Genomic DNA, 16,177 nt, shown 5'->3' with positions numbered 1-16,177 from the left:
TCCTTAAATCTAGCTGGAAAAAATGTTTAGGCCCCAGCCTTCCCACCCGCCCCTCGCCCCCTTGTGTCTGCTTGTAGTAATTCCTGCCAGTTTATCTGCATATATAAGTTTTCTCTGCAAAGCTGTGCAACCCTCCCACGCAGATCTGATTGCACACTCCTAGCCAACGTTTGAATTAAACCCAAATGTGGCAGAACAAAACTATTTTAGACTTGGACGAGAGTGTCTTTGGCTCTTCCCCTTGTGCCACAATGGTCCACCCATATGGATATGCTTCCAAGCCTGAAATCTGAAGTTGTTGTATGGTCTCCTTAGCCTCCTTCCCCAAAATTTTAGATAGCCGCCTTCCCTCTCTTTCCCCCCAAAGGATATTAAGATGCATGGGATCACTTGGTGGGTAAGGGATTGAAAAGGAAAGTGCCAATATCGTAAGGCCCTTATGCAAATCTCTGGTGCAACCACGTTTGGAATGCTGTGTATAGTTCCCGTTGCTGCACCTCAAAACGTGTATCAGAGAGATGGGAAAGAGTGCTGAAAAGGGCAACCAAAATTATCAGGGGTAATGTATTTAGAAAAAAGGCAGCTAAACAGAGGCGGGGGGGGGGCGTGGCAGGGGTTTATAAGAGGTGATGTGGATTGAGAGAGAGAGAGAGAGAGAGAGAGAGAACAATTTATTGCCTCCCTCTCAGATAATGCTAGAGCCCAGGGCCAAACTAGATGCAACATTAAGGACACAATCCTATGCATGTTGAGACAGAAAAACATCCTACAACTCCCAGCATGCCCCAGCCAGCATGGCTGGCAGGGCCATGCTGGGAGTTGTAGGACTTTTTTCTGTCTCAGCATGCATAGGATTGCGCCCTAAGTGTGTGACTGCAGTTGACGTTAATGTTTTGTGTTATATTGTAAACAGCAGCTGCAGGGAAGCCTGAGCAGCCTTGGGACTTGGGAGTGGGGGGAGGGCTTAATTCTTTCACTTGTTGTTGTTGTTCAGTCGTGTCCGACTCTTCGTGACCCCATGGACCATAGCACGCCAGGCCTTCCTGTCCTGCGCTCTCTCCCGGAGCGTGCTCAAGTTCATATTCATTGCATCCGTGATGCTATCTAGCCATCTCATCCTCTGCCGTCCCCTTCTCCTTTTGCCTTCAGTCTTTCCCAGCATCAGGGTCTTTTCCAGGGAGTTTTCTCTTCGCATTAGGTGGCCAAAATATTGGAGCTTCAGCTTCATTATCTGTCCTTCCAATGAGCACTCAGGGTTGATTTCCTTTAGGATGGACTGATTTGACCTCCTTGCAGTCCAGGGGACTCGTAAGAGTCTTCTCCAGCACCACATTTCGAAAGCATCAATTCTTTGGCGCTCAGCCTTCCTTACAGTCCAGCTCTCACAGCCATACATTACTACTGGGAAAACCATCGCTTTGATTAGACGGACCTTTGTCGGCAAGGTGATGTCTCTGCTTCTTACTATGCTGTCTAGGTTTGCCATAGCTTTCCTCCCAAGGAGCAAGCGTCTTTTAATTTCATGGCTACAGTCACCGTCTGCGGTGATCTTGGAGCCCAAGAAAGTAAAATCTGTCACTGCTTCCATTTCTTCCCCTTCTATATGCCAGGAAGTGATGGGGCCAGATGCCATGATCTTCGTTTTTTTAATGTTGAGTTTCAAACCAGCTTTTGCACTCTCCACTTTCACCCGCAACAAGAGGCTCTTGAGATCCTCTTCGCTTTCTGCCATTAGGGTGGTATCGTCTGCATATCGGAGGTTGTTGATAATTCTCCCAGTAACCTTAATTCCGACCTCTGATTCATCCAACCCGGCATTTCTCATGATGTACTCTGCATATAAGTTAAATAAGCAGGGTGACAATATGCAGCCTTGTCGTACTCCTTTCCCAATTTTGAACCAATCGGTTGTTCCATGTCTGGTTCTTACTGTTGCTTCTTGACCCTCGTACAGGTTTCTCAGGAGACAGGTAAGGTGGTCTGGTACTCCCATTCTTTCTTTCACTCCCTTTCTTTCACTCCCTGCCACTTATTTGCTCCCTGAAGCTTCTATTTGTATCCCAAGACAAGCTTCTCTTCCCAGTGGAGGCTTCCCTTTCAAATAGCGGTTTTAGAGAGACAATTTCTATCCAGACGGTGGCATGGTGGGGGAAACACTTAAACTCCCCCACCCCTAGTTCACGTCAGCGACTACTTACATAACGGAAACAAACAAACATGCACGTTAATTGCACTTATGCGGTTGTATGGCTGAAGAAAAGCAGAATGATGCGGGTCTGGAAACCAAGTCACATGAGGAATGGTTGAAGGCGTTGGGTGTGTTTAGCCTGGAGAAGATTAAGGGGAGCGGGGACATGATCCCTGTTTGCAAAAAGGCTGATCTTGTCTGATCTTGAAGCTAAGCAGGGTCAGCCCTGGTTAGTACTTGGATGGGAGACTGGCTTCCTGCACTGAGCAGGGTGTTGGACTCGATGGCCTTGTAGGCCCCTTCCAGCCCTAGGATTCTACGATTCTATGATTCTATGAAATATCTGAAAGGCTGTCATGCAGGAGATGGAGCGCACCCGTTCTCTGTTGCTCCAGAGGGCAGGACTGGAACTGATGGGTGGAAATGACAAGGAAGCAGTTTGCAGCAAAACAAGCTTCGTGAGAGTAAGAGCTGTTCAAGAGTGGAACAGTCTGCCTCAGGAGGTAGTGGGCTCTCTTTTGCTGGAGGTGTTTTAGCAGAGGCTGGATGGCCATCTGTCAGGGATGCTGTGGTTGCAAGATTCCTGCACTGAGCAGAGTTTTAGACTAGACAACTTCCAAGATCCCGCCCAACTCTAAGGTTGCAATCCAATGCATGTTTAGACAGGAAAAAGCTATGCTGGCTGGGGAATGCTGGGAGCTGTAGGACTTTTTCCTGTCTAAACATGCATAGGATTGCGCCCTAAAATTCTGTGGTTCTGGATCTAAGCTTGATTTCGGGTTTTCTTATAAATGAGCCCTGAGTGAAACCTGGTCTACACATGGCACAGAATGAGGTGGTAGAGTGGACTGCACAAGTTCAGAGTGCAATTCGAGGGGGGGATTTTAAAATTGCTCTCTACACAACCACATGTGACCCCCAATACACACACATCCCACCCTGCAGCTTCCACAGCCCCAACACCATGGGAAAAACTTAAGGGGGAAAATGGCATCTGTAACACTAGTGTGCCAAACAGATCAAATTCAGTTTTTTTGCAAGCTAAATTTGATCCTTTGCAAGCTTTGCATTTGATCCTTTGCAAGCTAAATGTGATCCTTTGCAAGCTAAATTTGATCCTTTGCAAGCTTTGCATTTGATCCTTTGCAAGCTAAATATGATCCTTTGCAAGCTAAATGTGATCCTTTGCAAGCTAAATTTGATCCTTTGCAAGCTAAATTTGATCCTTTGCAAGCTAAATTTGATCCTTTGGGTGCTCCATCGCAGTTTCAAATGCCATTTCTTTCTTTAAAAAAAAAAAAAAAGATTTTAAATTGTCTTTCAAGTTGGCTGCAGTCCACGAGGATGGGGTCTGGGGGAGAAAGTGGCCCCTGGGCTTCCCAAAGTTGCCCACCACTGCTCTGCATTTAAAAACTCCCTGCAGGTGGAAAATAGCCACAACCGGAAACAGGCAAGGCTAGAACCTTTCTCCCTCAAGTGATCATTTTGCAGTGAGTAAGTGCACTTCAAAAATGTGATTCCCCCACCTGCAGCCTGAAGTGGCGAACTGCATTCTCCTCCCTCTTTCTGCTGCATGTGTGGACTATGCCATTACCTGCCATAAGAGGAATGCAAGCCCTCCAGATTTTGCCATTTGCTCCTGGGTTAATTTTAGTGTTGTCATCAACCATTATGGCATTAGTGACTTGCCAGCCTATAAAAAGACGCTGAATGTTGTCCCCTGCAGTGTGGTGCAGCTCTGTTAGCGGGTTGTAATTGATTTATAATTTGTGCAGTGTTTAAAAATGATGATCCAACAACTTTAGAAAGGACATCTTTGCATTCTTCCAACGTTTGGGGGGATGATTTATCTTTTTTTTTGTTTTATGGCTCCCTTTTAAAATACAATTTCATTGGTTTCATCACCTTACAACTGGTTTCCCTTAATTGTGTTTTTTTAGTTCAAGTTTATCGTCTGGGCCTAGACAAGTCTGATGGCCTCCATTCATTTCCCTGGAAATTCCTTTAAGGGAAGGAGGTTATTTCTGCACAGAGAGCTTGAGCAATCCCTCCCAAATGTCAAATTCCAATTGTATCATTCTGATAAGTCTTTTGAATAATGTATTATTTAAACACTGGAAGCACAACGTTTCTCCTTCATGAGCCCCACTGAAAGCGTCAATGTCGGGATGTCCTTTTGCACAAGCCCCACTGGACTAAACAGGATCTACCCAAGAGTCCTGCCGCAGCATTTCCCCATAATGACTAGCTAGTACATGTCATCTTTAATTGGGGTTTCATTTACTTTTGTTGTTGTTGTTCGGTCTCTTTTCTAGTTATTTAACGTCTACCCGTTCCTTGGATTCCTTTTCAAACCCCACAAGATGATCCTGGGAAAAATTGATGCAACCTGTGCCATTTTGAAGAAACACATCCAGACAAGCAAGCAAAGGATCAGTGAGAACCACTTACAGAACTACATTGACGCGATGCTTTTCAAGCAACAAGAAGAGGTATTTCTTTAATCTCAATTTCCCCACACTATTTGAGGTTGGGGGTTCTGGATGTGCCCCAGGAAGTTAGATGGGGAAAATAAGCCCCATCTAAATGGTGCACCCCTCCCATGCTGCATTTGCAAGGTAGCATAATGTAAAGGGGAAACGGGAGAATTGATAGCCAAGTCTATGATAGTAACACAGTAATTTTCAAAATTGCATCAAAGTAGACTGGTGTTGAGTGGTCAGCAAAGAAGAGGGCCCAGATTTCCATAAAATGTGCATATGCTAATTTATCCTTATAGATGCACATTTAGAAAGTATTACTATAATTTAAATAGAAATACACATCTCATTGTAGTGGGAAAGACTGTGACCAGGTGACCTGTGTGCCAGCTACCCAGTCTGCTGTCCGGGTGTGAACTGTTGATGGACAACTTGCTTTCCTTCCTTATGGTTCTTTATCTTTTAGCCGGATTTGGGCTGCACAGCCCTTCAAAGAGAGGACAGTCCTCTGCAAAGTAAGACATACGGCCACCCGAAGCTGGTGGGTCATGAGAGAATGGCCGGTGGGCTCGGAAACAGCAACAGCTACGGCACACATGTCTTGGTTTTGGGCTTCCCATTGCGGCATCTGGTTGGCCATTGTTGGAAACAGGCTGCTGGTCTAAAGAGGCCTCTGGTCTGATCTTCAACAGAACAAACAAAAGATGGGAAGAACAAGTACTTAACGAAATACTGAACAAACAAGCACTTCCCAACTCAAACAATCACAACAAGACACAATGTCAGGCTGTGAAGGTTTGAGGCCTACAGAGGCAAAAGGAAAAAACGGTCAGGCCTAGAGGCCTGAGTTTTCTGTTGGGAGAGGGTAACCCTGAAAGGAACAGTCTCATTTCTCCGGTTATGTGTCAGTTTCAGTTCTCCACTTGAGTTTCATTTCTTCAGGTTTGAAGCAGTACTTTCGGTTTTGAGGGAGGAGAGTATATTAAGGGAGGGAGGGAGTCAGAAAGACCAGGCTGCAGAGAGACACAGCCACAGCCTGAAGTGAGAGCAGTGTCTGGAGCAAGGAAAAGCAGCCTAGAAAAGTCTAAGGACAGCTAGGGTAAAGGATCTTGCGTTTTGCAACTTCTATTTTCTTTTAATGCCTTTTGTATCACTCAGCTCTATTATGAAAATACCCTTAGTTTTGATTTGCTAGCTTTAAATGTACCAGTAAATTGTTGTGGTTAAACCCCAAGTGTCTAGAGTGTCAGTCACCCCATGTCCACAGCCTAAACCCCACAGCCTAAATCCCCACGGGAAGGAGAAGTTTAAAAGAAGGAAGGCGGGACTCTGAAGGAGGCAAGAGATCCTTAAGGGGTGCTCAGGGGTCCAGGTCATAAGGGGAATCCTGACACACACCAAAGTGCATTTCCAGAAGTGCAAGCATATATAGCAAGATATGCAAAAGCGTTCTGCAAAAATGGCCATGTACATACAAACCATACAAAGTACTGTATACAAATGAGTAGAGAGAGAGAGAGTGCTGGCTGTTATCTCCGTTTCGGAAACTTCCTCACTGTATGCTCATTTGTATACAGTACAGTTTGTACACACACACCCACGCCACAAGGTTTGTCCCTCGTGTTTCTTATCCTAAGGAAAGAATCAAAGTGAAGAACATCTTCCATGACGCCAATGTGCTGGCATCGGTACTTGACCTTGTCATGGCTGGGACAGAGACGACGGCCACCACGTTGCAGTGGGCCATCCTCTTGATGATGAAATACCCTGAGATTCAACGTAAGCACACACACACACCCCGTTTGAAACAGTTGTATTTTTATTTTTATTAGGAACCAATAAAAGGCTTGTAATCGTGACAGACAGGTGGCGTGTGAGGGGAGTCCCTGCCAGGACCTGTTGCCCAGGAAGGTGGGCAGGTTTTGAGCCTCCCACAGCTTCCTCCCTGAAATGCTGGAGCTTTATTTTCTCTCATATGCACGAATGGCAGCCGTTCATTTATATCAGGCAAAGTTAAGGAGTGTCCAGCTTTGGCAAGAGTCTAGATTCTTGGCAGTGGGGTCCCAGAGGAGGGTGGGGTGGGTGGGGAAGCCGGCTATCAGTTTAAGTGAGCCAGAATCAGGGGGGTGGTCAAAACCAGGCAGGGGCCAAGATACAAGACAGCAGTCGGGAAAGGGAGCAGGAGCGTAGGCAATGTCATCACATCAGAGGCAAGTTACTGAGACTGAGAAGCAGGCTTGGAGACTGGGGCTTTATAAGACCAGGTGCACAGTGATTGGCCCTGGGGGGTGGGGTGTCAGCTGACCAAATGCTCAGGCAGACTGGTACTGCAGCCTAGACTGTGCCTTCGAGGCACAAGGCTTACTTTATTGTATTTATTTTTTATTTATTCCATTTCTATACCACCCCATAGCTGAAGCTCTCTGGGTGGTTTACAGAAGTCAGAAGTTTAGTCTGTCAGACTTCCAGTGGAAACAGAACATTGGGGGCACAGGAGGGGCGGCATCCCAGTTTGAGATGCTCACCCAGCCACTTAACAAGGAGTGCATTCAAGCACCATCTGAGTCCACCCCACTGGGTTGAGGACTAAAACTATCCCCTGCCCCTGGTGATGCCAAGTGCCAGGCTTTGCCCCTTTTCAGTTCCGCCAGTTTGCAGCTTGCGTCTGTATTCTCCATAGAACTCAAAGGGAGTCATGGAAAACCTAGCCTGCCTCGACCCACGGGGTTGTCAATGGACTGAGGCCTCATGGAAGTGGCCTGCATGCTCTAGAAGTACACTGCCATACTCTGACCCTCTTAAACAAGTGTGCCTTCTTGGAGGATTTGCAGGGTCTTAACAGACACGACTGAGAATGGAAAGTGCAACCACATGGGTACCGCTCAGCGGCTCCAGTGCTGAGTCTAATTATATTGTCAAAGACTTTCTGCTCTGACTGGCCCAGTGGCTCCTGACGGTCTCAGACAGAGTTCTTTCCTGATCCTGAGACCCTTTAACTACTCGCCAGGAACTGGATTTGGATAGCAGACGTGCAAAGCATTGGCTCTGTGCACAGTCTTCTCTTGGTTCCTGATTTGCACTGATATGCTGCAAATCTTTGAAATTGCACAGCAACCTGATAGATGGGCAGAACTCCTTCACCAGCATAGCTGCTCCCACCCAGTTGTATTTCCAAGCAGCTACTCACACAGCGTAAAGTGCACATGTGGATCAGTCCTTAGAAAGAGGTTTGAGGTATGGGAAAGGGGAATCGGTTTCTCGTCGTCATTATCAGGTAATTCCTGTTGCAGGAAAGGTACAAGAGGAGATCAAGGGAGTCCTTGGATCGGAACGTTTACCTACCTTTGAAGACAAGAAGCAGATGCCCTTCACCAATGCAGTGGTCCACGAGGTGCAGAGGTTTGCCTCTGTCGTGCCGCAATTGCCACGCTGCACCTCTGTGGATACGTACTTCCGTGGCTACTTCATTCCCAAGGTATGAGGTATGCCCAGCTAATACCCTTAGCTGGGCAAGGTAGGATGGGGACAAGTCCTGCCTAAAAGGGGTGTGTGTATTCACAGGTGGCCTTCAGGAGAGGCAGTAGGAGCAGCTGCCGGGGGGGGCGTGGTTTTTAGAAGCACCAGTCTCACTCCTTCCCATTTTCCCCGACTTCCATGGGACCCAGAAGAAACTGGGGGTGCAGTTAATACGTAGTCCAAAAGCTGTTATGGACTCACAAAGTTGTGCTGAGTTGACCGCTGGTCCATCTGGCCCTGGTAGAGTTTTGTGGTTGTGTTGTGACTTCTCTCTTGCACCTTTTCTTCCTTCCTTGGGAATTGTGGGAGATGGAACACCTTCCTTCCCCCTTGTTGCCCTGGCTTTTCCCATTTAATGATGTCAGTCTGTTTGCATCCCAGGGTACGACGGTGATCCCTTCCCTCACTTCAGTGCTGTTCGACAAAACTCAGTGGGAGACTCCCAACCAATTTAACCCCAACCACTTTTTGGATGCTGAAGGGCACTTTGTGAAGAAAGACGCCTTCGTGCCTTTCTCAATAGGTAACCAGAATTCTTCCTGAGGGCAAGAAAGACACTTTGTAGGGATAATCCTCCTCTTGCAGAACTAGAATTAGGGCTAAGTTATACAGCAGACAGACGGGTTTTTCCCTGCTGAGGTAGGGAGGGATGGAGGCCCTAGAAGTGAGGATGGGCGACCACCTGGGAATATCATGTAGGCCTCCTGCCTTTACTGTGAGTGGGGGCCCACAGGGAGAGATGAAGTTCTTGGGGGCGGACCCAGCTCTAGAGGACCAGCAGGACCATCGATGCCTGTTAGCTATCTAGGAGAGGACGTGTCTGGCTTGATTGGAGTGGCAGGACCTCAGACAGTTCCCAGGATGACTACCTGCTCCAACAAGGTCTGGAACCAAACACAGTCCTTATATGGGGAACGTGTGGCCCTCTAGATGTTTTCAACCACAACTCCTGTCATCCCCCACCATTGGCTGTGTTGGCTAGGGCTGATGGGAATTGCAGTCCACCTGCATTGGGGGGGGGCAGAAGTTCTCCACCAGTGCTTTGTATCCTCCCCTGAGCCTGGCCACCCACCCAAAGCTCTGCCCCCACTTGGACGAGTCAAGGTCTTTGACAGAGTAGTACGGGTCCTTTATTTATTTATTTATTTATTTATTTATTTATTTATTTATTTCTATACCGCCCAATAGCTGAAGCTCTCTTGGGCTCCATCACTGATCTTTTAAGTCTACCTGGGCATGTTGTCAACTTTGCCAGGTGGGGATGGAGCATGAGAGGGCAGTGGTTTTTCAGGGGGCTCTGGCCTGGAGAGCACTGGCTCAGAGAGCTCTGGGCTACTAAGTCCTGGTCCTTTGCTGCCTGAGGTGAAGAACAAGGTGGCAGCCCCTCGTTCTACATACAAAAGCCAGCTGGACTGGCAGTAGAATCTTTCTTTGACACTGCCAATGGGATAGCACCCTCCACCACACCTGAAGGCAACAAGGTAGCTTAGGGGATGCAGACCAGGCAGCACAGCCCCCAGCTCTTTCCTCCAGCACCTTGCTGCCACCTCCCAGCATCTGCCACCTGAGAGGAGTGCCTCACATTTCCAAATGCTAGGGCCAGCCCTGGTGCTCTGTGTCTGGCACCTCTGCAGCCCACACTGCCAGACCCCCTATGTCCTTGGATCTTTGGGGAACCTGCCTTCTGAATCAGGGCCCTGGTCCTTGCTCAGAGTTCAGGGCCACAAGAGTGTATGCCACTCTGCTTCTTGGAGCATTAAGATGGGACAAGCACTTAACAAACGACTAATATTTATTTATTACATTTATATTTTATTTATTTATTACATTTATATCCCACCCTTTTTCCTCCTTAAGGAACCCAAGGCGGCATACATAATCCTCCGCCTCTCCATTTTATCCTCACAGCAACAACCCTGTGAGGTAGGTTGGGCTGAGAGTCTGTGACTGGCCCAGAGTCATCCAGTGAGCTTCTGTGGTCAAGTGGGGACTAGAACCCAGATCTCCCAACTCCCAGTCCAACACTCTCGCCACTACACCACACTGGCTCTCATATATAATATATACTATATACTATATAATATTGCAGCCTTTCCATCTTCTGCTTCTGTTCCCTAACAGCTTTTTAATTAAAAAAAATGTTCTGTGCTGTGGTTGTTGCAGGCCGAAGGAATTGCCTTGGAGCGAGTCTGGCCAAGATGGAACTCTTCCTGTTCTTTGTTGGACTGCTCCAGAGGTTTTCGTTCCGACCCCCTCCCGGAATGACGGAATCAGACCTGGACCTCACTGTCGAAACTGCTTTCACTCGGCGGCCCCAGCCTTACTCGGCCTCCGCCGTGCCCTGCGAATAAAACCTCTGATCCAAGCGGGAGGGTTCCGTTTGCTTCTTCACACTGGTTGTTATTCAGAAAGTGTTAGCCTGAGACAAAAGACCCTTTCTGCACAAAGAGGGAATTCACCACCCCCTTGCCAAGGCCCTCCTGGGCTCTTTATATATCCCTGTGTTTGAACTCCACCCAGCAGAGGTAACAACCACACTACGTCCATTCTCTGCCCCCACACCTGGAACCTCCTGTCCCAAACACCTACATGATGTCACCTCTCTCTCCCTTCCAACCCCTACTCAGAACCTACTTTTCTGTGACGCCTTTGGCATAACCTCTAAGGCCACGTTCTAACTGATGCGAATCCTGTGTCTGAGCTGTACCACTTCAGACAGCTGGTGGGGGCTGACAGGATCGAACGCTCCTCATCCCTAAACACAGGAGGCTAACATGTCAGAGAGGAGGAATCTAGCCTAACCCCCTTTCCTCTGACATTATAGTGTTCTATGTGCAAAGCGGGTTTTGGGGGGGGGGGGTTGTAAGGAGGAACATTCAGTCTTCTGACCCCATCACCACCACCAGAATCAGTACTTGTACTCTAAAACATACCAGCCTAGATGCAGGTTCACCACCTCAGTGAGAACTTCTCACCAACTGAAACAAAGTCTAAATTAGCCCCATCAATAAGACTATGAAAGTTACCAGCCCTCATTGGTTTTACTAGTTTGCCTGCCTGGTCTCGTTATACCACGGTAAGTCATTTGTGGGGCATCAACAGTCCCTCCCATCCTTCCCTCTGTTGTCTTCCACCCCCATCTGCCCAATCTAAATTTATTTTGTAAGCATGCTGGTGCAGGGGCCTGTTTTATTTTAGAAAACCTTTCCACCCTGCAGTATACCTATTATATTTCTTTCTCATTCCCCCCCCAATAATGAAATCATAACATTAATTGAGCAATAATAATTATGATGATGATAATGTTGATAATAGTATTTTTAAAAATATTTTTTTTTAAGTAGAGAGAAGATGGAGTGCTAAATAATGGTGATATAATCCTAGGCTTCTAATTATATAAACTCTTATCCTTCCAGATGCTTTGAAAGTATCTGAGAACTTACCTCTGCAGTACATTACTCTCTTACCTAGGGAACCATCTTTGTTGACGTTTCTCTGCAAAGTGCTGTATACAGTTGATGGTGCTGTATATAATGGGTTAGAACCCAGAAGCGTCGCTGTACTGCTCTCATTTGGGTGTTAGGAGCATAGGAAGCCACCTTATATTGGGTCAGACCATTTGTCTATCAACTCCAATATTTCCTACTCTGACTGCCAGAAGCTCCCTAAGGTCTCTGACAGACAGAGAGATCTTTTAACTGGAGGTGCTATGGACCGGACCCGGGACCTTCTGTGTTACATGAGAAAAGCGAGGCCGGGGGTCCACAGATATAAATTACCTTGGCTTACTAGCCATCCTCTTTTTGTCTTCTCTAGCAGCTCATCATCACCAGTTTATTTTTGTGCTGCTTTTCCACGGTGAAACTATGCTCGAAGCGGTTTACAGCAACATCAGAAAGAATTACGGAATAAAATACAGCGATGTTTCCATATAATTCACTAACAATTACAAGTCATAACAAAATTGAGTCGTACAAATAGGCTAAACATCTCAGCAGCCTTTGTAGCTGGAGTCACCGGGGTGCCGCCCTCCCAGGCCAGGTAGAAGTCGCCGGGGTGCCGCCCTCCCAGGCCAGGTAGAAGTCGCCGGGGTGCCGCCCTCCCAGGCCAGGTAGAAGTCGCCGGGGTGCCGCCCTCCCAGGCCAGGTAGAAGTCGCCGGGGTGCCGCCCTCCCAGGCCAGGTAGAAGTCGCCGGGGTGCCGCCCTCCCAGGCCAGGTAGAAGTCGCCGGGGTGCCGCCCTCCCAGGCCAGGTAGAAGTCGCCGGGGTGCCGCCCTCCCAGGCCAGGTAGAAGTCGCCGGGGTGCCGCCCTCCCAGGCCAGGTAGAAGTCGCCGGGGTGCCGCCCTCCCAGGCCAGGTAGAAGTCGCCGGGGTGCCGCCCTCCCAGGCCAGGTAGAAGTCGCCGGGGTGCCGCCCCCCCAGGCCAGGTAGAAGTCGCCGGGGTGCCGCCCCCCCAGGCCAGGTAGAAGTCGCCGGGGTGCCGCCCCCCCAGGCCAGGTAGAAGTCGCCGGGGTGCCGCCCTCCCAGGCCAGGTAGAAGTCGCCGGGGTGCCACCCTCCCAGGCCAGGTAGAAGTCGCCGGGGTGCCGCCCTCCCAGGCCAGGTAGAAGTCGCCGGGGTGCCGCCCTCCCAGGCCAGGTAGAAGTCGCCGGGGTGCCGCCCTCCCAGGCCAGGTAGAAGTCGCCGGGGTGCCGCCCCCCCAGGCCAGGTAGAAGTCGCCGGGGTGCCGCCCCCCCAGGCCAGGTAGAAGTCGACGGGGTGCCGCCCCCCCAGGCCAGGTAGAAGTCGCCGGGGTGCCGCCCTCCCAGGCCAGGTAGAAGTCGCCGGGGTGCCGCCCCCCCAGGCCAGGTAGAAGTCGCCGGGGTGCCGCCCTCCCAGGCCAGGTAGAAGTCGCCGGGGTGCCGCCCTCCCAGGCCAGGTAGAAGTCGCCGGGGTGCCGCCCCCCCAGGCCAGGTAGAAGTCGCCGGGGTGCCGCCCCCCCAGGCCAGGTAGAAGTCGGCCAGTCGGGAAAACAGGAGCCTGATCTTGTAGGACTCACGGCTAGACGTTCTCTCCACCCCCATCCCCGAAGCTAAGGTGCAGATGACTTCAGGGAGAGGCAGGGATTTCTCTCACATTGGGGTACGGAGAAGGCACCAACTGCCTGTGTTTTGCCTTCTTGTTTCTTCCCTTCTCCTGAATGTTGCACAAGTCAGAGGAAACTCCACGCTCAGCAGGCTTGGAAGAGCAGCGGAGTCTTGCCTCATTTGCCAGGGGCTTTGATACGATAAGGAGCTCTGAGACGAGAAGAGCTCTGGCTTGGGAAAGAGGCAGTTTCTTCTCACTTGTGCAGCTGTTTGGAGAAGGGAAGGAATAGCAGGAGGGAACTCCTGCTACTTCTTCCTTTCTGCAACTAGCCACACAAAGAGTGCCTGTCGGAGGTTGCTGGGCGTCCTTGCCAGAGGGCCAGGGGACCTTGCTGCTGGCAGGTGGGCTTGTGGCTGCCACACTCAAACCAAGTATGTTCTTCCTCTTGCGCAACCTCTTACACAAGTCGGAACATAAGAGCTGCTGTAGAACCTCCCTGTGTGCTTACGCAAGTATTTGTGGATCGAGGCTATTTTTCATCCTCTCACCATTCTTCGGTTCCAGCCCTTTTTTTTTTTTAATGTTACTCCATCATTTGGTCAGAGGTGAAAAAGAGGTGAGGCAGAGACCCCTGGTTTTACCAGGGAGTGTTGACTCCTAATTGTGGTTCACGGCCATCCTGTGATTCACCCATGAATGTGTAAACCAAGGGTGAGGAACCTGTGGCCCTCTGGATGTTGTTGACTACAAGTCCAACAACAAATCCCTGGCCATTGGCCATGCTGGCTGCACCGGATGAGGTTTGGAGTCTGACCACATCTGGAGGGCCCCACGTTCCCCACCCATGGTATAAACAAATCCAAGGCAGAAGGGAATGCAGGGGTTGTTACCGCAGGATAACTGGCGGTGTAAACAAGCTTCAGGCCAGCCATTGGCAGTTGTCTTCAGTTTGTATACTGCATGTTCATTTCTCAATGACTGCAGGATCAAGCAACAACTTGCATGTGTGAAATGGGCCATTGCTGATCAAATATCAAAAGTAAGGCTTGCTATCCTCTCTAAAGCCCATGATACAAGCCAGCATGATAGAACATAAGAACACAAGACGAGCCCTGCTGGATCAGACCAAGGGTCCTTCTAGTCCAGCATCCTGTTAACACAATGGTCAACCAGGAACCCCACAAGCAGGGCATGAGTGCAAGAGCACCCTCCCACCCATGTTCCCCAGGAACTTGTGTACACAGGCACGCTGCCTCTGATACTGGAGGGAGCGTAGAGCCATCAGGACTAGTAGCCATTGATAGCCTTCCCCAAGAATTTGTCTAACCCCCTTTTAAAGCCATCGAAATTGGTGGCCATCACTATGTCTTGAGGTAAACGGGCCATGTAGTCTGCTCATCTCAGATGTGGGGCATGGGCAGAAGAGAGCTATAACCTAGGAGATCTAATAAGCAAACCTTTTATGCTATCTATTGAAAGCTATACAAAAAGACTTAACTAATGCTACACTGCTAATATATTTGCACACTAGCATATTTTCACTCCAGCACAAACACATTGCAAGACATAATTTCTGTGTATGCATGTGAAAATCATGCTCAATTTATCCTAAAACAGCTGACATCAACATTTCTATTAAAAAAGACAACAGATTGGGAGAGGAAATTGAGGGGTATTTTCTGGCTAAGGTAATGCCAGGTACCCTTTATTTTAAGGCCATATGATCAAGCAAACTTGCACTTCCCTATATGAACATTGTGTTGGTGTTGAATGTCATGCAAAAGTTGTTATAAAATTTATTATGTTGCTTTCTCAAAAGATTCACGTTTTTATTTGTGTCCAGTGCCGATAATTGTCTGTTTCTTGAAAAAAACATTTCAGCCATAAATATACATGCAGGGAGTATAAATAAATATTTCATTGTGCTCTAAAGAGCTGTGCAATTAGGTCTGTGGGCCCAGGTTGACTTTGGTCAGGTTCGGACAATCGTGGGGGTAAAAGAAGCCATTGTGGTATCTTCTCTTGCCCCCACACGTGTTGCATAATGACCCGCGATGCTGCACAGGTTGCCATGTCGAAACTCAGCATGGTGCACAGCAGGGGTGGCTTGTTACCCATGACACAGACCATGGCTTGCAGTAGGGGTTGTGTCGTGGGTAACGAGCCATCCCCACTGTGCCAGGTTCGGATGACATGTGCAGCATTGTGGATACTTATTCAAATCCTTCAGCCCCGCGATCATCTGAACACACTCTTTGTGTTCCTCAAACAAGAACCCCCTTTGCCACATGGCAAAACCCCATTTGAAACTGAGGGGTGTTTCAAAAGTAATTTGTAATATGGCATTTGAGGTGGGATGGGGGTCAAAGAAAAAAATCCCAGATAACAGAATTCAAAAGGTGGGAGATCAAAAGTCACATACATACATAACTGCTGACTAATCCAAAATCTCAGTCGCCATCTAGTGCCCAAACTATTTCTTTGCAGATCTTTTTCTCAAGCTTTCTTACTACTTCCAGACAGTCATAAAACCATAGAGTTGAAGGAGGTCTTCTTGGCCATCTAGTCCCACCAGCTCAATGCATCTCCAACAGATGTTTGGCCAACTGCTTGAAGATCCCCACTGCAGCAGAGCCCGCCCTGGTTAATTGGCTCCGCTGTTAAACTCCCCTCGCCATCAAGATGTTTCACCGAATGTTTCACTAACATTTAAACCCATTAGATCTAGTCCTGCCATCTGGGGCAACAGAGAACAAGTATTTGCTTTCTTCTGTGTGACTGCCACTCTGGTATTTGAAGAGCATTACCAGGCCCGTTCCCTCAGTCTTCTCCAACTTAAACATACCCAGTTCCCTCAACCGTACCTCACAAGAAGAGCCATGATAGATCAAGCCAAAAGCCTATCTAGGCCAGCATTCTGTTCCCACT

General features: G+C 48.7%; 1 protein-coding gene across 2 annotated transcripts in view; it reads left to right on the top strand.

The window, feature by feature from the left end:
• LOC146336475 (cytochrome P450 2W1-like) overlaps window positions 1-10,561 on the top strand; it is a 43,622-nt gene extending 33,061 nt beyond the window's left edge. For both annotated transcript variants that reach the window (XM_084818195.1, XM_084818194.1), the window contains 5 exons: window positions 4,504-4,680; window positions 6,306-6,447; window positions 7,959-8,143; window positions 8,566-8,707; window positions 10,348-10,561. In XM_084818195.1, coding sequence (XP_084674321.1) covers window positions 4,504-4,680; window positions 6,306-6,447; window positions 7,959-8,143; window positions 8,566-8,707; window positions 10,348-10,535 — 834 coding nt within the window. In that variant the 3' untranslated portion in view covers window positions 10,536-10,561. The remainder of the gene's footprint in view (window positions 1-4,503; window positions 4,681-6,305; window positions 6,448-7,958; window positions 8,144-8,565; window positions 8,708-10,347) is intronic.
• The last annotated feature ends 5,616 nt before the right edge of the window (window positions 10,562-16,177 follow it).

The sequence above is a fragment of the Heloderma suspectum genome, chromosome 12 (genome assembly GCF_057233095.1).
Source record: "Heloderma suspectum isolate Gila_16-S chromosome 12, 16-S_ref, whole genome shotgun sequence".
NCBI classification, from domain to species: domain Eukaryota; kingdom Metazoa; phylum Chordata; class Lepidosauria; order Squamata; family Helodermatidae; genus Heloderma; species Heloderma suspectum.
This window is presented reverse-complemented; position numbering and strand designations above follow the sequence as displayed.